Source organism: Crotalus tigris, unplaced genomic scaffold (genome assembly GCF_016545835.1).
Source record: "Crotalus tigris isolate CLP2741 ecotype Arizona unplaced genomic scaffold, ASM1654583v1 scf7180000017765.3138416, whole genome shotgun sequence".
NCBI lineage: Eukaryota > Metazoa > Chordata > Lepidosauria > Squamata > Viperidae > Crotalus > Crotalus tigris.
This window is the reverse complement of record NW_024096620.1, coordinates 2,469,282-2,494,639: the sequence shown is the minus strand read 5'-3', so window position 1 is coordinate 2,494,639 and position 25,358 is coordinate 2,469,282. Positions and strand designations below refer to the sequence as shown.

The following is a 25,358-nucleotide window of genomic DNA, read 5'->3' as shown; positions in this document are numbered from 1 at the left end:
TCAGGGTTGAAATGAGGAGTCCTTGGTGCTCCCTGAGCTTGGTGGTTTTCTTGCAGGCGTTTCATTACCTACCCTAGATAACATTACTCAGAGGTTAGTAGCGCTCATGATGTTCCCTAGTTGGGTCATGAAACGTCTGCAAGGAAACCACTCAGAGAGCACCAAGGACCCCACAGTCTTTTCCCTGTTTTCCTCCTCCTCCTCCTCCTCCTTCTCCTCCTCACAACCCCCCCTTCTAGCACTGATGATGTTGCCTAGTTTGGGTCATGAAATATCTGCAAAAAAACCACCAAGCTCAGAGAGCACCAGGGATCCCCACAGTCCTCCTCCTCCTCCTCCTTTTCTCCTTTCTCTACTCTGCAAACCCCTCTCCCTTCTAGCACTGATGATGTTGTCTGGTTGGGTCATGAAATGACTGCAAGAAAACCACCCAGCTCAGAGAGCACCCAGGACCCCACAGTCCTCCTCCTCCTCCTCCTCCTCCTCCTCCTCCTCCTCCTCCTCCTCCTCCTCCTCCTCTCCACAAACCCCACTCCCAGACTATTCATGTTATATAGTTAAATAATGAAATGTCTGCAAGAAAACAACAAAGCTCAGAGAGCACTAAAGATCCCCCCTCCCTCCTTTCCTCCCACACTCCCTCCCTCCCTCCCCCCTCCTCCTGCCCACAACCCCCCCTCCCTTCTAGCACTGTTGGTGTTTCCTAGTTGGGTAATGAAATGTCTGCAAGAAAACAACCAAGCTCAGAGAGCACCAAGGATCCCGCAAGTCAACCCAATGCCCTCTTCCTTCTCAGCCATTGTATGTGTGTGTGTGTGAGAGAGTGAGTGTGTGAAACTGGAAACATTCATCCATTCATCCCTTGTGATTGACAGGCAGAACTACCCATTATGCTCTATTGACGTGCATGCTAAGTTCACAGTGCTTTGAAGGAATTTCCTGCACTGCTCTCGAGGGGTTCCAAGCCCTCTGAGCGAGAGCAGAGGTGAGACTCAGCCTGTCTCAACAGATGGTGGGAAAAGGAAATCTCTGTGTGGGCCAGTTCTGACATCATGAGGTCAAACACAGACGAATCCTGATGAATTGGGCTGGTGAGTCACCTCCAAATCGCCCAAGATTCCTACTAGGGCAAAAGTGATACAGGAAGGGTTCCTTCCATCGGCTGGGGGGGGGGGCACCCAGTTTTATAGCATTTTATGGATTCCAGAGCAAACAGCCACCTGTGGGACACCAGCCCCAAACAGCCCTGAAGTCCTGAATGATCTGTAATCTGTAAACCTCTAATCTGTACAAGTACAGATTAGGCAAAACCTGACTCAAAAACAGAAACTGTGAGAGGGACCTTGGAGTCCTAGTGGATGATCCCTTAAACATGAGCCAGCCGTGTGTGGCAGCAGCCGAAAAAGCTAACACAATCCTGGGTTGCATAAATAGGCATAGAATCAAAATCACACTATGTATTAGTACTGCTTTATAACATCTTAGTAAGAGCTGCACCTGGAATCCTGCATCCAGTTTTGGTCACTGCATTATAAAAAAGATGTTGGGAGTTTGGAAAAAGTGCCATGAAGAGCAGCTAAGATGATTGAAGGCCTGGAGACCAAAACTTATCAAGAACAGTTGCAGGATTTGCGAATGGCCCGTCTAGAGAAACTGACATGATGGCACTATTCCAGTATTTGAGAGGCTGCCGCAAGGAGGAGGGGGTCAATTTATTTTCCAAAACACCAGAAGGCAAGACAAGGAACAACGGATGGAAACTCATCAAGGGGAGAAGCAACCTGGAATTAAGGAGAAACTTCCTAACAGTGAGGACAATCAACCAGTGGAACGGACGTTGCCTTCAGACATTGTGGGTGTTTAAACACTGGAGGTTTTTAAGAAGAGACTGGATGGCCACGTCTGAAATGATATATACCAGTGGTTCTCAACCTTTTTAATGCCACGACCCCCAACCGGTCGTAAGTCAAGGCCTACTCAACCGGTCGTAAGTCGAGGACTACTCAACTGGTGCAGCACCATTTGCAGACTGGGGCTTTTGGCGGGCTCAGCAGGGCAGAGACAGCCTGGACAATTCCTATTGGCTTTTGAAAGCCAATAGAATTAGACTCTATTCAAGAGAGTCTCTTCTATTGGCTTTCAAAAGCCAATAGAATAAAAGGGAGGAGCACAGCTAAGGAAAAGGGGGAAAAAAATGGCGGACTGCGTTGTTTGGCGACCCCCGTGAAATGGTCGTTCGACCCCAAATGAGCCTGACCCACAGGTTGAGAACCACTGATATAGGGTCTCCTGTTTGAGCAGGGAGCTGGACTAGAAGACCTCCAAGGTCTCTTCCAGCTCTAGTCTGATTCTGCTCTGGGCACGCCTGGCTTTTGAAATGGGCAAGTCTTGAGCAACCAGGAAAGGAGGAAGCCAGCTTTGAGAGCGCAGCTGTGATTTCCCAGTGAGAGTCCTGTGTGGTTTGTTAATGTTTTGTTTACTTTGTGTGTCTGTCCCAGACTGCTTTTTCAAAAGGCAACAGGACTTTCTCGGTTTTCCTTGAAGACGTTTCGCTGCTCATCCAAGAAGCTGCTTCAGTTCCTCAGAACTAGAACTGAATCTGAATCAGAACCGAAGAAGCTTCTTGGATGAGAAGCGAAACGTCTTCAAGGAAAAAATGGTCTAGTTGCCTTTTGAAAAAGCACCTTTTCAGTCAACCGTGACCTGGATGACTGAAAATCTCCACAGATATTTGTGTGTCTCTGCGCTTTTCCCCACTTCAGAGGGTGTCCACCTTATTGACCACACTGGTCATTAGTCCAGTGGTCTCCAGTGGCCATGCCAGCAATGGGTGGGGTGGGCGGTCCACAGGGGATGATAAAAACATTCAATGCATCAGCCAGAATGGGGCACTTGGAGCTTCCTCAGGGTTTATTTGCAAAATGTGTTGGCTGCCCATCTTACCACAGGTAATTCTGGGTGGCTTGCAATCTCAAAAAGTCAGATCAAAACTACACAAAAGCTAAAAGGCACAAGAGATTCTATGAATAGAATAGAATAGAATAGAATAGAATAGAGAAAACGAATAGAAAAGAATAGAACGGAACGGAACAGAACGGAATAGAACAGGACAGCAGGACGGGACGAAATGGGATGGAATAGAGAATGGAATGGAATGGAATGGAATAGAATAGAATAGAATAGAATAGAATAGAATAGAATAGAATAGAATAGAATAGAATAGAATAGAATAGAATAGGAGCTGGAAGGGACCTTGGAGGTCATTCCCCAATTTTTTCGTTTTTTTTTTCTAGGCCTTTCCATCTCAAGCTCTTGTCTGAGATGTTTTATCCTGTTAGCTTCCTGGGCTGGGATCAGCCCCTCCTATCCTAAGCTGAGGCTTCCTTCTCTCCTTCCAGCCCCCCCTCCCCCCCCTGCCCTCCGCCTGCCAGAGGCCTGGCTGCAGCAACTCCTATCAGGGCCCAGGCCCGCAGGAGGGGAGCACGGAGGAGCTGGAAGGCAGACAGAAGCCCCGGGTCAAAATGGCCAAGAAGTGGCCAACTCTGGCAGCCAGGGGGAGAAAGAACACAAAGCACCCCTGCCTTGCACACTGTGGGTAACGGAGGGGGAATGCCTAGATTCCCTTCTGAGGTGGGAAAGTTTTTTTTCCCAACAGTAGGTGGAGCTCTAACCTACGTGGTGAATGGGTCAAAGCTCTCTCTCTCTCTCTCTCTCTCTCTCTCTCTCTCTCTCTCTCCTTTCCTTTTCTCCTCTCTTCCTCTCCTTCCCTCCATCCTTCCCTTCCTCTTTCTCTGCCTTCTTCTCCTCTTCTCTCCCCCTCCCTCCCTCCCTCCTTCTCTGCCCTCTTCTCCTTGCCCTCCCCTCCCACTCCTACCTCATAGAACAGGGGTTCTCAACTTGGCAACTTTAAGACTTGTGGACTTCAACTCCCAGAATTCCTCAGCCAGCTTTGCTGGCTGAGGAATTCTGGGGGTTGAAGTCCACAAGTCTTAAAGTTGTCAAGGTTGAGAACCTCTGTCATAGAAGGAGGCTGACTCTCAGACTGAGGTTCATGGAGCAGAGGTGACGTGTTCCTCACTGGGACTTGGGGCTGTTTGAATGCACATCTGCAGGTGCAAGCATGGGTGTTTGGTACCTGTGCTGTACTGGTAAGGGTGGCATCTCCAAGATGGTGGGGCTAGAATTCACCATCTCCAGTGATTGGTACCAAATCACCCAATTGCTTTTCATTTCTAAGGCGGGACTACAACTCTCCGTCTCCTGGTGATTGGCCCAAAGTCACGCAGCTGGCTTTGATGCCTAAGGTGGGGCTAGAACTCACCGTCTCCCAGTCTCTAGCCTGATGCCTTAGCGGTTTAACCACTAGACCAGGGATAGGCCACCTTGGCCCTTTTATGACTCGTGGGCTTCAACTCCCAGAATTCCTGAGCCAGCCACGCTGAGGGGAAAGGGAGAGGTTTCCAAGCTGAGCCAGGCTGGCTCAGGAATTCTGGGAGTTGAAGTCCATGAGTCTTAAAAGAGCCAAGGTTGCCTACCCCTGCACTAGACCAAATGCCAGAAGAGATGGAGTTGGGTGCAAGAAAGAGTCAGGGTGAAGTTCTGGATCTTCCCCAGGGTTTGCCTCCAGTGGCCCAGGAGACTTAATAATAATAATGATCCATAATAACAACAACAACAACAACAATAATAATAGTAATAAAAAGTTGTAAGGGACCTTGGAGGTCATCTAATCCAACCCCCTGCAGGAAACCCTATACCATCATCCGGTGCAGAAAGGAAACAACAGAAGTATAATCTTTTGAAACAACTAGGTGTCCAATAACTTTTTGGGCCAGGATAAAAAACCCCTGAACATTCACTTCCGTCATATTCCTAAATAATTGTCATCTTAGCAAATATTCCCTAAGCCGAGTCTGAGGATCTTCTAAAGGTTATCGTGAATTTGCATTTCTCTTGTGTAGAGAAATCTACATAGAGCTTGAAACATGAGTTTATCATCAGCAAGATCGTTTACTAAAATAGCAGTCTGGGGTGTCATGTTTAGAAACGAGAATAACAAAAATAACATTTATTGTTCAGCTCAAAGCGGTCAGCTGAGGTTTGACTTTCTCAAGGCTGAATTAAATTTAGGACAAGGCACACTTCGGCTGACCTTTGAAAGTGGAATAATAAATGTTATTTCTGCTCTTCTTCCGTCTAAATTGGACACTTCGTATTGTGCCTCCCTCCTGCGCGTTCTCCTTTTACCATTTAGACAAGTTACTACTCTACATGCAAGAATTCAAAGCAAGCAAAGATTTGGTTTTGCAGCCCTCCAGGAGGGATATTATCAAACTCGCCAGAGGAAGATATTCCCAATTATTTCCTAAGGAAAAACCAGCCTCCTGAGACCCCAACAACTGCGACAGATCACCCAGAAAAAGCCTCTGAAAATTGCTCGGAAGCCTAATAGCACCGACTGACTGCTCTCCGAGTAAAGCTGATTATATTTACCATGACAGCATCATCCTAAAGCCGGGCTGTCCAAACTTGGCTCCTTTCCGACCTGTGGACTTCAACTCCCAGAATTCCCCAGCCAGCATGGACACCCCTGAGCTAAAGCTGATTCTAAATGAGAACAGAATAAGAGAATAACAGAGTTATTGGAAGGGACATCAAAGGCCTTCCGGTCCAGTCCCTGCTCAAGCAGGAGACCCTGTTTCCTGCACAAATGGTTCTCCAATCTCTTTTCAAAAGCCTCCAGTGTTGGAACACCCACAGCTTCTGGAGGCAGGTTGTTCCACTGGTTAATTGCTCTAACCGTCAGGAAATTCCTCCTTAGTTCTAGGTTGGATCCTCCTCCTCCTCCTCCTCCTCCTCCTCCTCCTCCTCCTCCTCCTCCTCTCCACAAACCGCCTCCCCACTAGCACTGATAATGTTCCCTGGTTGGGTCATGAAATGTCTGCAAGAAACACCACCAAACCCAGAGAACATCAAGGACCCCACAGTCCTCCTCCTCCTCTTCTTCTCCACAAGCCCCCTCTCCTCTAGCACTAATGACGTTCCCTAGTTGGGTAATGAAACATCTGCAAGAAACCCACAAAGCTCAGAGAGTACCAAGGACCCCACAGTCCTCTCCTCCTCCTCCTCCTCCTCCTCCTCCTCCTCCTCCTCCTCCTCCTCCTCCTCCTCTCCGCAATCCATCCTCCCTTCTAGCACTGAAGATTTTACCTAGTTTTGTTTCAGGAAATGTCTGCCAGAAACCACCCAAGCCCAGAGAGACCCCCAAGGACCCCACAGGTCTTTCTTTTACCATGAACGCCCAAATTTGGTGCAGAAGTACTGAGTGGGAAGGCAATGACAACCTCTTGGTTACAAGGCAACAGGGAGGAGCAGAGCCTCTCTCTCTCTCTCTCTCTCTCTCTCACACACACACACACACACACAAACAAACACATACAAAGACACACACACACACACACACACACATACAGAGGGGGGGGCATAAGTGTGACAAGCCTCGTTGGGCTTAGTGCTTTCAGGATGCAATCTGGGTGGGTCGCTGGGACTGACCGTTTCGTCTGCTGAGGTTCTGGACTGTTGCTGGAGCCCCTCCGCAGGGTCTCTCTCTCTCTCTCTCTCTCTCTCTCTCTCTCTCTCTCTCTCCTCTCTCTCCTCTCTCTCTCCCTCTTCCTCTCTCTCCCTCTCTCCCCCCCCCCCCTCTCTCTTTCTCTCTCTCTTTCTCCATCTCTCTCTCCAGCCTGCCTGCTGTTTTCATCCATCCAACATTTCTGCCTGCTCGGAAGCTTTCCTAGGCCAGGTCTGGGGTCATCACAGGGGGAAGGTCTACATTTTCCCACCCTGGTTACATCCTTCAACGCAGTTGTGGACATGGCACACGCCGAACAAGAAACTCTTTTAGCTGTGTTTATTTTCCTTTATTGGCTTCAAATGTGTATATAGCCAGCTGTCTTCCAGCCAACTCTGGGTGGGTCCCAAACCAACCAACCAACCAACCTCGCCCCCACATATAATCCAGCTACTTCGTGGAAAGAGTAAATGTAACTTTTCCAAAAGTGGAAGAAAAGATTTTTTCTTCTTCTTCCAAAGCTTGATATTCTTCTTTCTTGTAAACAAAGAGCACCTTCTCAGCCAAAAGTTACCAAATAAATTTGATGAGAAGTTTCCACCATCCTGTTTGGAAATCCGGAAATACAGATAGTCCTCGCTTTACAACAATTCATTTAGCGACGGTTCAAAGTTACAACATCACTGAAAAAAAAGACTGATGACCGTTTTTCACACTTACGACCATTCCAGCGTCCTCGTGGCCACGTGATCAAAATTCGGATACTTGTCAACTGACTCATACTCATGATGGTCACAGCATCCCGGGGGGGGGGGGTCACATGACCCCCTTTTGCGACCTTCTGACGAGCGAAGTCTATGGGGAAGCTGGATTCACTTAACAACTGGGTTAGTAACTTAACAACCGAGTGATTCACTTAACAACAGTGACAAGGCAGCTCGTAAAATGAAGCAAAATTCACTTAAGAACTGTCTCACTTAGCAACATAAATCCGGGGCTCAATCGTGGTCACCTGTACACCCAGACACCCAGAAACAGACTCTCTCTGACACACGTGCACAAACACACAGACGTGCACACTCACAGACACACACAAGTGCGTACACACAATTGCACTTTCCTCTTGCACTTCCTGTCCTTGTCCAGTCTCATCTCCTGGCCACAGGCTGAATCCTGTTCCTGGATTAAAACAGGGCACAGCTCTCCAAGCAGGCCTGGTCACACGATGCCCAAAGCCCCCAACACTGAAGCAACTATAAGAAGTCAGCCCCGCCCCAGAGAAGGAAATATTAAAAGGGCAGAAAAATATATTTCCTCAAAGGATGTTAAAGAGGCAGCAAAGCACACCCAGTTTTTCTTAATAGCCCCAGGTCTCCCTCCCTCAAGTGGAAACCAGCTCTGTAGAAATGCAGATGCAAACCATTCAGGAAGATTAAGAAAACAAAGACCTAAAATCTACATACCCCACCCAAACTCTAAGATAGGACATAATAGGATTAACCCACAGATGCCAAAGGATCTCAGGAAAATACCTGACACAGGAAACACAAAGCCTCAAACAGGAACAGGAAACAACCTCAAGAGCCCCAGAGGGTATAAAAACCCACTCCCTACATGTGCTCTTTTTTTCCCCCCAGAGTCATATTTCGGTCTGGCTCTCCTCTTCAATAAATTGCAACCTTCTTTCTAAAGCAGTCGCCATGTTGTTTATTCCCGGCTTGGACTGAACCATGAGGAAGACTTTTCCTTCAACACAACATTGAGTGTTAAGCAAGCTTCATGCCCAGCCTTTACCTGGCCTGACTGAGCGACGCAGGAGGGGGGGGTCTGTCCCGGGAGGCCCCTTCCAAGCCAGCGGACCAGGGTCACCGGAGGGCCAGGCTGATCAGTGAGGGCTAATTTCCCCTTTCCCAGGGAGGACCTGGCCGGGCTGGGTGACCCCAAAGCTGCAACTAGAGCCAGATCTCCCCCACTCTTCCCCATCCACCTATCCACCTGTTTTCCAAAGCACCAGAAGGTGGGAGAATTGATTGATGATTGATTGATTGAAGAAGCAACGGATGGAAACTAATCAAAGAGAGAACCAGCCTAGAATGAAGGAGAAATTTTCTGACAGTGAGAAGAATTAATCCGTGGAACAGCTTGCCACCAGAAGTTGAGAGTGCTCTAAGACGGGAGATTTTTAAGAAGAGACTGGACAGCCACTTGTCTGGAACAGGATAGGGCAGGGGTAGGCAACCCTGGCTCTTTTATGACTCGTGGACTTCAACTCAGGAATTCTGGGAGTTGAAGTCCATGAGTCATAAAAGAGCCAAAGTTGCCTACCCCTGGGATAGGGCCTCTTGCTTGTGCGGGGGGGGGGGGTGGCCTAGAGGACCTCCAAGGTCCCTTCCAACTCTGCCAACTGTATTCTGTCTTGCCCTGCTTTCCAGGAAGTCACAGAAAAGTGGCCTAAATTTCTCCGCCACCCCCACCCCGTTTCTTCCCAAGTGTCAAATTGCCTGTTTACATTCTCTGCATTCCTGCCTTGGGACGGCCGGCCCTGAATGGGATTCTAGCCGAGGTCACGTTTAGCTGCATATGAAAGAGGCGACTGGGGGAGGCGGGAGGTGGTCCTGCCCCGAGCACCGGAGGGGGTGTCACTTTGGGAAGGGTCCACGCCCCCCCATCTTGAGATGGAATAATGGAATAGTGAATAATGAGGACAGGCTCCCCATGAAAAATTTTTAACACTAAGGTAATCCATGATTTACAACTGTTTGTTTAGTGACCGGGCACTTAGCAACTTGCAGCATCCCCCTGGTCACGGGATATAATAATAATGATGATGATGATGATGATGATGATAAGAGTTGGAAGGGACCTTGGAGGTCATCTAGTCCAACCCCCTGCTCAGGCAGGAAACCCTACACCATTTCAGAGAAATGGCTGTCCAGTCTCTTCTTAAAAACGTCCAGTGTTGGGAGCCTTCACCGCTTCTGGAGGCAGGTAGTTCCACTGGTTAATTGTTCTCACTGTCAGGAATAAAAATTCAGATGCTTCGCAACTGACTCATACTTACGATGGCTGCAGTGTCTCGGGGGTTTGTGTGTGTCACGTAATTCCCTTTTGGGATCTTCTGATGGGCAAAGTCAAGGGGGGAAACCAGATTCACTTAGCAACCGTGGGTGAGAAAGATCGTAAAACAGGGCAAAACCCACTTAACAACCGCTTTCCTTAGCAACAGAAATGTGGGGCTCAATTGCAGTCGAAGGTTGAGGACTTCCTGTCCTTCAGCGCAGCAATGAAAACACACCCCCCCCAGGAGGGGAGAACTCCCTCCACTGGCCGGCTGGAAAGACCCCCGTCTGGGCCACACAGAACAAGGGATTCCAACGCTGCTTTTCAGAACATATTTGGGGGCATAAATTGAGGGACTTTGCGCCAAGAAGAAGTGGAGGGCTGTCCTGCTCTGGGGGGGGGGTCTTCTCCATGGCTGCCCCTGCGATGCCTCTCGGGAAGAGGAAAAGAGGCTCCCTTCCTTGGAGCGGGACTTATTATTTTATATCCCACCTTTTTATTATTCATATAAACATCTCAGGGCATAGGAATATATCCACCACACTGGCCTCCCCCTATTTTCCTACCACAACGACCCTGTGAGGGAGGTTGGGCTGAATGAGAGTGATTGGCCCAAGGTCACCCTGCCGGCTTTCACGCCTAAGGCGGGACTAGAACTCCCCGTTTCCTGGTGATTGGCCCAAGGTCACCCAGCTGGCTTTCACGCCTAAGGCGGGACTAGAACTCCCCGTCTCCTGGTGATTGGCCCAAAGTCACCCAGCCGGCTTTCATGCCCATGGTGGGATCAGAATTCACCACCTCCTGGTTTTTAGCCTTCCCCACCAGACCAAACTTCCATGGCAATCTTTGCACCCAACTGGGGATGGGTCAGAAGTGCTTCCGGATGGCTGGGAATTCTGCCTAGGCATATTTTGCAAGGTGGTTGTGTGAATCCCTGAAGGGCAGGAATCATTACAAAGAGCCCCCATCTCAGAAAGGGAGAGGACTTTCATGGCTGCAGAGCAGAGGACAGACTTTTGGGGCTGGGGTCGTCTGGGGTCCAAAGGCTCCTGCCCTCTGTAAAGGAGGATTGCTACCTGAGGACCACCTGCCAAGTAAATTAATTGCAACCAGAGTGTAAAAATATCTGCTGCAATTCCCTCCCTTTGGGTGCTTTGTGGCATTTTTGCTGGGGAGAAAATGTCATTTCGTGCCCTTGTTCTGAATTCTAGCAATTCACATAACCATTGCATCAATATATGCAACATACACACACACACAAACACACACACACACACACACAGAGGCATACGCCGCACAACTCACTTATACCTTAAGCAAAATACTGAACTACATCTAAAACAAAGTAATTATGCAAATAGTTCTGGGGCATAAATAAAACGTTTCACTAGCGCTATACAGAAATTTAAAATAATTGGATCTTTTAAGGGGATGTAATTTTTCGTATAAAACGATGCCTACGCTTGCAAGCCGAGAGTTTTTGTTAATTAAAGTAAAAATCAGTTAATTTAGCATGAATATTTATTGTCTTCCTTCTTTCTTCCACAAAAGTCTGGAAAGCCCACCTGATGGGGCCCTGTGAGACTGGAGCTGCCATCCCTTGAGGTGAAACGGAGAGGACCAAAAGCCAGTCATCCTTTAGGGAGGAAGAAGGTAAGAAGGGAGGTTGAACTGCTTTGCAGAATGAAATGGGCTGTATATAAATTTAATAAGTAAATAAGGAAACAAATTGTTAAGGAAACCAAGGAAAAATGTGAACTAGATAAAGGAAGCTGGGCCTGTGCACACCGAACAGCCCCTTCGCCAGATCCCAACAGCAGCTACCAGATTTGTGAATTAACAAAGCAGGAGTCTGGATAAAGGGGGCCCTGATGCCCACCCACTTTTTTGAGCTGACTTTGGATCCAGACATAAGAGTTTGGCAGCCTAGTTCAGAAGGACATGGGCAAACTTCCTGACAGAACAATTAACCAGTGGAACAACCTGCCTCCAGAAGCTGTGGGTGCTCCAACACTGGAAGTTTTTAAAAAGAGATTGGACAACCATTTGTCTGAAATGGTCTAGGCCTGGTTTCCTGCCTGAGCAGGGGGTTGGACTAGATGACCCCCAAGGTCCCTTTCAACTTCTTCTTCTTCTTTCTTCTTCTTCTTCTTCTTCTTCTTCTTCTTCTTCTTCTTCTTCTTCTTCTTCTTCTTCTTCTTCTTCTTCTTCTTCTTCTTCTTCTTCTTCTTCTTCTTCTTCTTCTTCTTCTCCTCCTCCTCCTCCTCCTCCTCCTCCTTCTTCTTCTTGTGTTAGTGCAGATGAGTGTGTGTGTGTGAGAAAGAGAGAGAGAGAAAAAGAGAAAGAGAGAGAGAGAGAGAAGACCTTCAAGGTCACTTCCAACTTTATTATTATTATTAATAATATTAATAATAATAATAATAATGTTGGATTAGTGAAGATGAGTTTGTGTGTGAGAGAGAGAAAGAAAGAGAGAGAGAGAGGAAAAACAGAGAAAGAGAGAGAGAAAGAGAGGCAGAGACAGAAGGCCTTTAAGATCCCTCCCAACCCTGTTAGAGGTGTGTGTGTGTGTGTGTGTGTGTGTGTGTGTGTGTGTGTGTCTGTGTGTGTCCCTGTCCCGTGGCTGGCTAGGGTGGGTATTGCGGGATGGAGCAAAACAGAGGGACAAAAACACCCAAATATATATTTTAGCTGTAACTTTACCACTCGACTTAGAGAGCAGAAGATGGGGAAGGACCCTGACTTTGGTGGCCCATGGGGGGGTCACGCACCAGGGGCCAGGGGCCTCTTCTTTCACCCTCCGAGACGGGCTCTCCTTTCAAGGATGCGGGGAGAGGCGGCCCCCCCCTCCTGGGTGGAAAAAAGGGCGGATTCGCCTCTCCCAGGAGCAGAAAAATCTACTTTATTATTTATACGCAGCCGCTTTAAAGGTTCGCTGGCAGAAGGAACAAGATGCCGCCGGGAGGATTTGGCAGCCAATCAAGGCGGCCTCCCAACCCGACCCCCCCCCTCGGAGCTGAGGAGGAAGGGGGGGACAGGCGGAGGGGCATGGCCAGGGTGCGCTCACGCATGGCCATGGGTTCAAGTCGCTTTTGCATTCGTCTCCAAGGTCGTTAGTGGATGCCAGAATCCCTGTTTGGCTCCTAAGAGAGCCCCTAAGAGGGGCTCCCCTCCTCCAAAGCATCTTGCACCCCCACCTGCATCCTCTTTCTCTCTCCCCCCCCCCAAGACACAGACCTCAGCCTCAGTTCAGGAAGGGGGGAGGGAGGGAGGAAGGGAGGAAGGAAGAGGAAGAAAGGAATGAAAGATGAGGGATGGAGGGATGGGAGGATGGGAAGGAGGGAGGGGGAAGGAAGGAAGAGGGAGGAAGGGAGAGAGGAAGGAAGAAAAGAAAGAAGAAAGAGGACCAAAGAATGGGAGGAAGAAAGAAAAAGAGAAAGAAAGAAAGAAAGAAAGAAAGAAAGAAAGGAGAGAGGGAGAGAGGAAAGATGAAAGAGAGAGGGAGGAAGAAAGGGAGAAGGGAGGGAGAGGAAGAAAGGAAGGAAGAAATGGAGGAAGGGGAAAGGGAAGGGAATCAGAGGATGCCTGAGAAAGCGGGGGGGGGGAGGCCTGTGCCACTCCCTCAAGGCCTCTGGCGGGTGTCCCTGGCGTCTCAGGCTGTGCCACCCATGGGCCTTTGTTCTGCCGGACAAGGCCAGAGAGTTGGCACCGGGCATCCAGCCAACATAGTTTAATGACCACAGAAGTAAAGAAGCCACGATTAAAGAGAGAACAGTTCCGCATTCTCCGGAGCTTGGAACCAATCTGGGGATCCTGCGGAGGCATGGAAGATCTGAAACAGCCAGAAGCCTTTGATGTCATCCTTACTATGTACCTTTCCACGCCCCTCCCACGATTCCTCTTCCTGCTCTTTTAATTCCTTTGCACACCTTCAGGTCTCTTTTCTCCTATTTTCTTTGGCTGCACTCAGCGCTGGGCTGCATCAACAGAGGGAGAGAATCAGGATCACGGAAGTGTTAATACCACTTTACAAGGCCTTGGTAAGGCCACACTTGGAGTATGGCATCCAGTTTTGGTCACCACGACGTAAAAAAGATGTTGAGACTCTAGAAAGATTACAGAGAAGAGTAACAAAATGGTTAGGGGACTGGAGGCTAAAACATACAAGGAACGGTTGCTGGAATTGGGTATGTCCAGTTTAATGAAGAGGGGGGACATGATAGCAGTGTTCCAGTATCTCAGGGGCTGCCCCAAAGAAGAGGGAGTCAAGCTGTTCTCCAAAGCGCCTGAAGGCCAGACAAGAAGCAACAGATGGAAACTAATCAAGGAGAGAAGCAACCTAGAACTAAAGAAAAACTTCCTGACAGTTAGAACAATTAACCAGTGGAACTCCTTGCCTCCAGAAGCGGTGAATGCTCCAACACTGGAAGTTTTTAAGAAGAGACTGGACAGCCATTTGTCCAAAATGGTGTAGGGTTTCCTGCCTGAGCAGGGGGTTGGACTTGATGACCTCCAAGGTCCCTTCCAACTTTATTATTATTATTAGCTTCTTTTTTTCCTGAGCCTTTTTATTTCTTTTAATTAACTAAATATTTTAAAAACCCAAGGTATTTTATTTATATTATAAACATGCCCAGGAGTCGTATTTTTATGGATATCATTATATATATATATATATACCATATATGCCGGCGTATTAGGCGACCCGGCGTATAAGACGACCCCCATCTTTATCGCCGAGTCGCCTTCCTAGAACGTCGTCTTATACGCCGGAAACTACCAGTATTTCCGGCGTATAAGACGACTCAGCGTATAAGACGACCCCCGTCTTTGGCGCCGAGTTTAGCGCTTCCAGAAGTCGTCTTATACACCGGCATATACGGTATGTATGTATGTACGTATGTATGTATATCGAAACGTCGCCAAGACACTTCCAATTTTACGTGGGAGAAAACCCGAACAACCAAAGACCTACAAATACCCGCAAAAACATCAGAAAACATATATATATACACATACACACACACACACACACACACACACACACAGTATATATGTGCTTTTTCACACAACTGTGCTTTCTTGTTTTTCTTTGAAGACATTTCACTTCTCATCCAAGAAGCTTCTTCAGCACAGACTGCAATGGAAGTGATAATTCATTACATTCCTCCACAGCTAATTTATATTTATCCCTTCTTCATGGCGCAGAATACCTGAAGCTTCAGGTGTGTCTTTCCAGGGCGGAAGAGTCTGTCTTTTGGATATTAGCAAGATCCAGAAAATCCATTTTCTTTGCACAGATGCCCCGGGTGATGAACTTCAAAAGAACATAAGCATCTCAAAATATTAAATCTCAAAGCTGAGTTAATGCAGGTAATTGCTACTTACCCAGATGGATTTCACAGCTTCTTCACGCCTCTGGCTTCTGTCTGGCACAGCCCTGGGTGACCCTGGCAATTAGGATGGGTGGCTTACAAGGAGCCAACAATAAACAGCCATTCATTTAGTGACTGAACAGTTCAGAGTTCAGCACTGCAAGAAGAATCTTGCAACCTGGTCAACAAGAGGGCTGATTTATCACCAGCTTATCAAGCCAGGGAAGTTCTCTCCTCCAGCATGTGTCCTTTGGGCTGTTCCATGCGTGGCATTTATGGGGCGCTTGGTTGCCTGTGGCTTTTCAGTTGTTGATTGCTGTTTCCTTGTGCTGCCAAGCCCTCACTTTGGAAGTACTTTAGAATAGAGAGACTAGAACAATGATGGTGAACCTTTTAGAGACTGAGTGCCCAAACTGCAACCCAAACCCACTTATGCATTGTCAGGTGCCAGGTGGGTGTGGCCCATTGGGTGGGCGTGGCTGCGGTGATAACGGCTGACTGGGTGGGACAAAAAAGTTCAATCAATCAATTCCAACTTTGCAAGATCTCCCCCCCCCAGAAGTTGATTGATTGAACCTTTTTTTTTTTTTTGCACAGCGATGGAGGCCTAAAGCAAAAAGGATTTATAAAACGCAGCTGAAGGCCTAGAACTGGGGTGACGGTGCGCGTGCCCACAGAGAGAGCTCTGAGTGCTGCCTCTGGCACCCGTGCCACAGGTTCGCCATCACTGGAATAGAATATAGAACAAAACAGAACAGATAGAATGGAATGGAATGAAGTGGAATGGAAGATCTCCAAGGACCCTTCCAGCTTCTATTCTATTCTATTCTATTCTATTCTATTCTATTCTATTCTATTCTATTCTATTCTATTCTATTCTATTCTATTCTGTAATGCTATTCTATTCTATATATTAATATTTGTATTATGCATATGTATATAGAATAAGTGTAAAAAATGGTCATAAGTCACTTTTTTCAGTGCTGTTGTAACTTCAAACAGTCATTAAATGAACTGTTGTAAATCGAAGTCTACCTACGTTGTATTCATTTATTATAAATTGCACAGATTTACCTTTTAATATTGCAAGCTGCCCAGAGTTACCGTGTGGCAAGATGGACAGCTAACGAATTTTGCAAACGAACGAATAATAAATAAATAAAAATAACAACTAAGTTTCAGGCAGTTCCCTTGACCATGCTCTAGAGGCTTCTTCCCAGGGGTGCCGTTTTGACTGCCTGGTCCAGCCAGCGGTTCCCCAGGTGGGCTTCCCTGGGGGTCTTCCCTCTGATGCTCCCCAGGCCTCCTCCATTTTGTAACTTGTTGACCCTGCCCGATGTCAACCGGTGAGTCCTCCCTTTTTGAAGGACACTGTTCACCTGGAGAGCAGGTGATGGACCACAGCACTGAAGGGACCCACTCTCCAAGGTGGGGCATCCCTCTTCCCTGTTCAAGGTGAGCACTTTGCACTCTGCAACGCCCCCCCCCCTGCATAAGGACTGACCCACCGGAGGCCACACCTGAGGCGTCCCGGGGCCAGAGGGCGGGGGGGGGGCTTCTGCCCCATTGTTGGAGAAAACGAGGAACAAGAGGCCAAAGGAGTCGGTGGGGCGTGGGACTCCCCCTGGCTCAAAAAAGGGGGTCCGCACCAAACTCCACGTTCACACGGCCCACCTGGAGAGCGAGGCAAGCCCCCTCCTCCGCTGGCCCAAAGCCCGCAGGCTGAGCCGGCCAGGTGAGCCCCCCAACGGGTCCCGGGGTGGCGCTCCGCTCTCGCCAGGCCCGGCTCTCTCGGGAGGGGACGGAGGGCGGCTCCGCGCCAGACGCCCAGCCCGCAGCCCCGGCGCCGGAGGGAGCGGCTCCCGGGACCGCCTCGCCCTGCGCGGCGCCGCTCGAGCGATCCCGCGCTCCCGCAGCCGCCGGCCGCGCGCTTCCTCCGAGGGGCCCCGCCCGGCCGGCCGCGGGAACTGCGCGCTGCCCCGGCCGCTTCCTGGCCGCCTGCCCGGCGGGCATCCAGGCTTGGAGCTGCGCGGCGGCTGAGCCGGCTCGCTCCCTCCCTCCTCCCCGCCCGGCCCGGCGGCGCCGCCCTCGCCAGCGGAGGCAGGCAGGGAAGGAGGCAGGCAGGCAGGGAGGGGGCGGCGGGCGGGCGGGCGGGCGGAGCGGAGCTGGGGGCGGCGGCGGCGGCTGGGCTTCGCGCGAAGATGGCCGCTCCGCCTCTCGTCTCCAAGGCCGGCTGCTCGGCCGCCCACGCCGCCAACGCCGCCGCCAGCGGGGCCGGGGGAGCGCTGGGGCCGGCGCGGGCGGCCGCCGCCTTCCCGGAGCTGGACTTCCGCTCGGGCGCCCGCCTGGAGGAGCTGAACCGGCTGATCCAGGACTTCGCCCGGCAGGACCAGCGCGAGTACGACGACCAGCGCGCCCTGGAGATCCACACCGCCAAGGACTTCATCTTCTCCATGCTGGGTGAGCCGCTGCCCCCCCCCCCCCGGCCTCTCCCACACCCCTCCCCGGCTCCCGCCTCGGGCTGTGGCGGGCGCTTCCCAGGCCGGAGACGCTCCGGCCGGCCTGTTGCGCGCCGCCCAGCCCCGAACCCTCCCAGCCCCCGGAGCTGCAGCCTGCGGGACTGGCGGCGGGGAGCCGCGCGGGATGGGGGGGGGGGGAAGCGGGCGCGCCGCCCGGGGGACTTTCTCGCGTGGCGGGTCCGGCTCTGCAAGCGGCGCCCGGCACCCGCCCTGCCCCGGGCTACGGTCGGCGGAGCCCGCCTCCGCCTCGCCCGGCTGGCCCGATGCGCCGCAGACAAAGGCAGCGCCGCGGCGGGAGGGGGAGGGGAGGGGAGGGGGGGAGGACATTCCTGCACTTCAAACGGGTCCCCTGCTGACCTGGGGGGGAGGGGATGGAGACCCCCGGTTGCACGCGATGGGGGAAGCTCCGGCCCCGCCCGCGCTGTCACTGCCAAGCGGCTTCCCGGGTGGCGGGGCGCGGCGCGGCGCGGCGGTCCGGGCGGAGACTGGTGGGGAGCCAGCCGCAGGTTGAGTCGCGCCGCCCGGTTCTTCGCGATCTCCACCCTGCCTCCTCCCCCGTCGCCCACGGGGAGCCCTTCCAAGCCTCTGTTTCCCTTACCCCACCCCGCCCCACCCCTGCGTGGATTCTGCCCAAGCTGCCTTGTCGCCCGTGATTTTGTGGATGTGTGCAACTGGCTGCGTTGGGGTGGGAATCGAACCGGCAATGTACCGGGGGCAGCGAAGAAGCTGTGGGGACCCGCCCGCAGGGTGCAGAGTGGAATGGTTGCCTTCCAGTTTTGGGAAATCAGAAATGGGGGTTCTAGAGTTGGCTGTCCTGGCTCCTGTTGTCCAGAATGGGGGCGGAGGTCTTTAATCTGCGACGGGTGAAGAAGGTGGGTGGACTTTATCCACTGATTAACTATAGTTTACAATTCAAAAAACTCCGAACTGGAATAGGAAGATATCTTTGGGCAGACTTTGGAGGGAGACCGCCTGTGGTTCTGATGTTTGCCTGCTTGGCTGGAAACCACGGATGCCCCGGGTGGCTTTTCAGGACCCCCTTTGTGTGAGGGAATCCTGAGTGGGGGGTCTGGGGTGCATCACTCTTGGGAAGATGGCGGAGGGCTCGCCATGATTCTGTCCATCTTCCGTTGTTGAGTGTGGGGTCAGAGATGCCGGCCGGCGGTGTGGAAGTCAGATTGGTCATTCGTGGTTCAGCTTTTATTGAGCAGGTTGTGTGAACTGGACTACCCTGTTCAGTCATCCTTGAATCTGTTTATCTGGGCATCCCAGGTCATGTGAACCTCGTGTTTGTGAATCCTGTCCTTGGTGCTCTCTGAGCACTGATGATGTTACCTAGTTGGATCATGAAATGTTTGCAAGAAAACAATCAACCTCAGAGGACCCCACAGTCCTTCCTCCTCCTCCTCCTCCTCCTCCTCACTGAGAGTGAGTGGGCAACCATATCAATTTAAGAAAGAAAGAAGAAAGAAAGAAAGAAAGAAAGAAAGAAAGAAAGAAAGAAAGAAAGAAAGAAGAAAGGAAAAGGAAGGAAGGAAGGAAAAGAAGGAAAGAGAAAGAAAGAGAGATAAAGGAAAGAAGGCAGGAAAGAAAGAAATAAGGAAAGGAAAGAAGGAAGGAAGAAAGGAAAAGAAGGAAAGAAAGAAAAAGGAGGAAAGAAAGAAAAAGAAAGAAAGAAAGGAAAGAGAAAGAAAGAAAAAGGAAGGAAAGAAAGAAGGAAAAAAAAGAAGGAAAGGAAAGAAGGAAGGAAGCAAAAGGAAAGAAGGAAAGAAAAGAAATAAAGACAAAAAAGAAAGAGAAAGAAAGAGAAGGAAAGAAAGAGAAAGAGAAAAAAAAGAAAGAGAAAGAAGGAAAGAAAAAGAAAAAGAAGGCAGGAAGAAGGAAAGAAAGAAAGAGAAATAAAGGAAAGAAGGAAGGAAAGAAAGAAATAAGGAAAGGAAAGAAGAAAGAAAGGAAGGAAGGAAGGAAGAAAGAAAGGAAAGAAATAAAGAAAAAGGAAGGAAAGAAGGAAAGAAAAAAGAAAGAAAGGAAAGAAAGAAAGAAGGAAGAAAGGAAAGAAGGAAGGAAGCAAAAGGAAAGAAGAGAAGAAAGCAAAGAAAGGAAAGAAAGACAAAAAAGAAAGAAGGAGAGAAAGAGAAAGAAAGAAAGAAAGAAAGAAAGCAGGAAGAAGGAAGGAAGGAAGGAAGGAAGGGGAAGAGAGAGAGAGAGAGAGAAAGAAAGAAAGAAAGAAAGAAAGAAAGAAAGAAAGAAAGAAAGAAAGAAAGAAAGATCTGGAAGTGCCTGGGGCACCTTTTCCAACCAACCAATTGCAGATGGTCCTCAAGATACGACCACAATTGAGTGAAAAATTTCTGTTGTTAAACAAGACAGTTATTAAGAGAGTTGTGCTGCACTTTATGTCCTTTTTTTGCAATTAAGCAAACCACAGCAGTCGTTAAGCGAATCTGGCTTCCCCAAGGTCACCAAAGGGGGATCCCCTGACCTCGGGACAATGCGATCGTCGTAAGTATGAGTCCATTGCCAAGTGTCTCAATTTTGATCACGTGACCACGGGGGATGCTGTGACGGTCGTAAGTGTGAAAACCATTCCTAGATCTGTTTTTTTCCAGTCCCGTCGTAACTTTGAATGGTCACTAAGTGATAAATTGAGGATTTTTGATCTATTCAGAAATATCCGCTTTTTAACGGTTGGAAAAGCTGCTCAAGATATTTTACACCCCCCCCCCAACTAACAGGGCCCTCTTCCTGCTGTGTTCGGATCTTTCCTGGTTCTCCTTTTTCTGAATTTTTACGCCATTTCCGCCTGTTTCAGGAAAAGGCGCCTTTGGGGCCCAACCTATATTTTTAAATAAACCAATCTTGGATAGCTCCCCGTGGAATCCAAAGCTGCTTTCCTGGAGTTGGGATCTAGCCAGAGGTCTGGACTGTCACCAGAAAGCTACATTTACTATGGAATTTCTTTGACGGGGGGGGGCTTGATGGGGTTTCCTCTCCCCCCCCCGAGGAAAAGTTGAAAAGCTGCTTTGCCCAACCTGGAGGTCCTTAGAGAAGAAATTTCAGTTGTTCTTCTGAAAGGCCCCGAAGCCTCAACAAATGCTAGAGGGGCTTCATCTGAAAGCCCCCCCCCCAGAACAGCCCCCCCAGGTCGTAAGCGATACATAAAAATATTCCTTGGTGCCTACGGGGGGGGGAGGGCTTTCCTTCCCTTGCAGGGTCTTCCCCAACAAGGCCAGACATTCCCCTGTGGGCATGGGCACCAGGGGGTGAGCTGGATGCCCTCTTGGCGCCTTTCGGCTCGTCTCATCAGCAGGTCTGGGGTGCCAAGAGGTTTTCCATCTTCCAGTGCTTTGACCTCAAGAGGACCCAGTGCAGCCAGATCCTAAAAGGGGTGGGGAAATCCCAGAAAGATGCCTTAACGTATCCGCTGGATTGGACGCCTCTGGATTGGATTGAAAAGATGGGGGGTCAGGGGCCTCGTTCTGTCTCCCCAGAGGTGTAATACAGGCCAGCTGGCCAGTGGGTGTGTCCTTGTTTATTCACTTTATTTTTAATTCTATGCTGCCTTTATTATTTTTACCAATACCTGAAGGCTCTGAATATACCCAACACACCTTGCTCTTCCTATTTTCCACACAACAACAACCCTTCGGGGTGGGCTGGGCTGAGAGAGAGAGGGACTGGCCAAAGTCACCCAGCTGGCTTGCATGCCTAAAGTTGGGACTAGAACTCACCATCTCCTAGTAATTGGCTGAAAGTCACCCGGCTGTCTTTGATGCCTAAGGCGGGAATAGAACTCACCGTCTCCTGGTGATTGGCCCAGTCAACCAGCTGGCTTTCATGCCTATGGCAGGACTAGAATTCACTGTCGCCTGGTGATTGGCCCAAAGTCACCCACTTGCTTTTTATGCTTAAGGTGGGACTAGAATCTCATGCTGATTGGCTCAGTTACCCAGCTGGCTTTCATGGCTAAGACGGAACTAGAACTCACTGGCTCCTGGTAATTAGCTCAAAGTCACCCAGCCGCTTCCATGGCTAAGGCTGGACTAGAACTCACACTTTCCTGCTTTCTAGCCTGGTGCCTTCACCCCCAGACCAAACTGGCTGTTGACGGAGTCTTTCTTTCGGTTGCGGTGATTGTGTAAATGTGCAGGGTTGATCTGTGTGCATGATTTGTGCTACTAGAGCAGCTCCTTCTTGGACTCCAGCTGCACAACATCTGCGTAGCCCACGTGTGTGCGCATTCTGTCCCTCGGTCTAGGAGAGCCACTTCATAAAGGGAGAAAACTGAGTTTGCTACATCACCAAGATACGACTTACGTTAGAGAGACCGTCCTTGCAAAAGCTCCAACAAAAATAAAATTGGGGGGGGGGCAGGGGGAAGAGATAAGCCGTAATCCTTGCTTGCTAGTGGCTGTTTGCAAAGCAGCCTTTGACCAGAGCACTCAGAAGCCCATCAGCCCATAAATCGTGGTATGTGGGCCTGGGCGATGGGATCCATAATTAAACCAAGATAAGACAACTTTGTTAACGTTTTAAAGTGCCATAAATGCAGAACGGTCATCACAATGATCCATTGTTTGCCAAAGGAAACTGGGCACAGCCAGCCACGGCAGTTCTGCCCTGAATGGGAGAGGCCAATGCCAGGGATTCCTCTGGCATGGGGAAGCGGGGGGGGAGGGGGGAGGCTGCCCAGGCCCCAAGAGAAGATGCCTTCCCAGGCAAGATAATAATGGTAATGATAATAATGATAATGATATAATAATAATAATAATAATAGTAGTAGTAGTAGTAGTAGTAGTAGTAGTAGTAGTAGTAATAAAGTTGGAAGGGACTTTAGAGGTCATCTAGTGAGTCCAATCCCCTGCTGTCCAATCTTTTCTTTAAAACTTCCAGTGTTGGAGCTTTTACCACTTCTGGAGGCAAGGAGTTCCACTGATTAATTGTTCTCACTGTCAGGAAGTTTCTCCTTAGTTCCAGGTTGCTTCTCTCCTTGGTTAGTTTCCATCTGTTGCTTCTTGTCCTGCCTTCAGGCGCTTTGGAGAATAGCTTGACTCCCTCTTCTTTGGGGCAGTCCCTGAGATACTGGAAGACTGCCATCCTGTCCTCCCTCGTCCTTCTCTTCATTAAACTGGACATAACCAATTCCAGCCACCGTTCCTTGTATGTTTTGGCCTGCAGTCCCCTAATCATCTTTGTTGCTCTTCTCTGCATTCTTTCTAGAGTCTCGGCATCTTTTTTACATCGTGGTGACCAAAATTGGTTGGGTCCTGGGAGAGAAGGGGGTGTTCCCTCATCTCCTCCCCGCCAGCCATGCACCTCTGCAATTGGGGGAAGCATCTTGGAAGGGACCCCCATTCCCCAGCCTCTGGAATACCCTCCCCCTTGCCCCACAGTTGAGGCAGGCCCCCCCTTCTGGTGTGGGGAGCCCAGAGGAGCCCATAGCCATGAGGGTCAGCTGGTGCCCTGAAAGCCCCCCCCCTTCGCCTTTCGACTGATTTCAACAGTGTTTAATCCTCCTGGCCTTTTTCTAATTTTTTTCCAAATTTTATATACAGGTAGTCCTTGACTTACGACTGTTCGTTTAGTGACCGTTCCAGCAGTGCTGGAAAAAGCGACGTAGGGCCAGTTTTCACACTTGACGGCCCTGGCAGCCTCCCCACAACCCCCTGATCAAAATTCAGACGCAATTGGCAACGGACCCGTGTTTCTGACGGTCGCAGCGTCCCGGGGTCTTCTTTTACGACCTTCCTTCGAGCAGAGTCAGAAGGGGAAGCCAGATTCGCGTAACGACCAACCGTCTTACCTCTTCAGCAACTGCAGTGTGATTTGCTTAGCTACCATGGCAAGGAAGGTCGTAAAACGGAGCGAAGGTCACTTAACCCCTGTCTCGCTTAGCAAGAGAAATCTGGGACCGAATTTGCAGTCGTACGTTGAGAACTAAGTAGACGGTGTTTATATTTTGATAGTTTTATTGTATAGCCTGCTCTGGGGAAGACTGGCGGTTCAAAAGTGTGAACAATTAAATAAATGCACGTTTTTACAGCCGTTCGTTTCCACCAAAGGGCTAAAAACCTCCACGTCTGGCCGGTGCCATGGCTGGGCTGGCCTGGCATGAGAAGGGCAGCTGTTGGCGCTGCCAGCCTGCTTGGGGGGGGGGCAATCCTAAGTCAGGGTGGTGCAGTGGTTGAGTTACGGCCCCTTGCTTCCCCCTGCCCCACCCCCACCTCTACAGAGTAATCCCATTGCTTCCAGCTGAGGAGAGCCTCCCTCCCCTCCCCCCTAATTCGGCACTCTCCCTCCCTCCCCCTCCCCCAGCCAGAGAGGAAGCCGTTGCCAGCCGCACATCTGCAACCTCTGGGAGAAAAGGCCAGGTGAATCATTGCCAGGCTGGGTGTAGCAAACAACAGGCAAAAAGAACCCTGGGGAGTTGAAAAGGCAGCTCCCAGCTTCTCTCTTTCTCTCTTTTTGTCTCTCTTTCCCTCTTTCTCTCTCTCTGTCTCTTTCTTTCTCTTTCTTTCTGTGGCTGTCTCTCTCTCACTCAATCTCTTAGTCACTTTCTCTTTCTCTCTCCCTCTCCAATTCTGTCTCTCTTTCTTTTTCTATCTCCCTCTTTTTGTGTGTCTCTCCCTCCCTCCCTCTCTCTCTCCCCCCCTCTCACACACACACACACACATGCACTCTCATGCACAGTCAGACACAACTGCACTGCAGATCCAGAAGGGGCAAACTGGCAGGACCGTCCTTATTGGAAAACCCAGCGGTGGCCTGGACTTTGGGCCCCGGGTTTTGATTATCCAAATGCACCGTGCAAACAAATCAGGGTTAACGCATTAACCAAGCTCAGCAGGTACTGAAACAGAACCACAGGGCTGGGAGGGACCTTGGAGGTCTTCTAGTCCAACCCCCCCCCCTGCCCAAGGCGGAAGACCTTACCCCAACCTGGGCAAATACCTTCCTTGGGATGGCATAATTCCTCACCTCCCTGCCCCCCCTCCAGGAACTGTATTGCCGGTTCCTTACTTTTGTCTTGGGGGGGGGTTCCTGTTTTTCCTGGCTCCCTCTGTTCTGTCCCAGCCTACGTGAGTCGTGGTTATGCTCACAAGGAACAGGCAGGAACCGCAAGAAAAAACCAACCTCTTTTATTCTCACAGACTGGAGTCCCTGTCCAAGGCAAACAAGCACAGGCCACAGAAACACGATTCCTCAACACGAACGGTTGCCTTCGGCCACCAGCACCTCCCACAACTTCCTTTTTATAGTTCAGCCAAGGCGTGGCTTCCTAATGCTTTCTCCTTTGCCTTTGGAGCCGCCCCATTGCATTCCTCTGTCCTACTCGCTTCTCTGCGCATTCGTGCATCGGGGATTTGTCCCAGCTGTTCTTCATCACTGTCCAACACAGGTTCCCAGCACAGCTGTGTCTCAGCCTGAGCGCGAGTAGAGGGGCCAAGCTCCTCGTCCAACTGTAAGTCTTGGAGCTCCTCAGAGTCTTCCTCTGACTCCGATGTCACTCCAGGCCCCTCCTCCTCCTCCTCCTCTGATTCCTCAACTTCCAGATCCACTGGCAGGTGAGGAATCACAACACCCTCAAGGGGAAGGAAGACCCCAAAGGGCTTCATTGCAGCAATCCAGAGGAAGGCCGGCCCCTTTGAAAGTGGGACCTTCTGGTTGCCAGTGTGGGGAGGGGTCCTTGAACCCCTCCTTTCTCCCGGGAGGGACTCAACTCTCCTCTGGGTAACCGTCCTCCATTGAGCCTCCATTGGGTTTGGGGGTCCTCCAGGTATTGAGGGAGCAGTGCCAGGCTTTGTCTTTTCCCTAGGGCTGAGATGCCAAGCGGGC

The 25,358-nt window shown here is 50.2% G+C and overlaps 1 protein-coding gene across 1 annotated transcript in view; it reads left to right on the top strand.

The window, feature by feature from the left end:
• Positions 1 to 17,164: 17,164 nt before the first annotated feature.
• The window catches only part of LOC120307153 (protein MB21D2-like), a 28,670-nt gene continuing 20,476 nt past the window's right edge, over positions 17,165 to 25,358 (top strand). Inside the window, exon 1 of the mRNA XM_039341507.1 lies at positions 17,165 to 17,463. Within this exon, the coding sequence (XP_039197441.1) occupies positions 17,205 to 17,463 (259 nt within the window). The 5' untranslated portion in view covers positions 17,165 to 17,204. The remainder of the gene's footprint in view (positions 17,464 to 25,358) is intronic.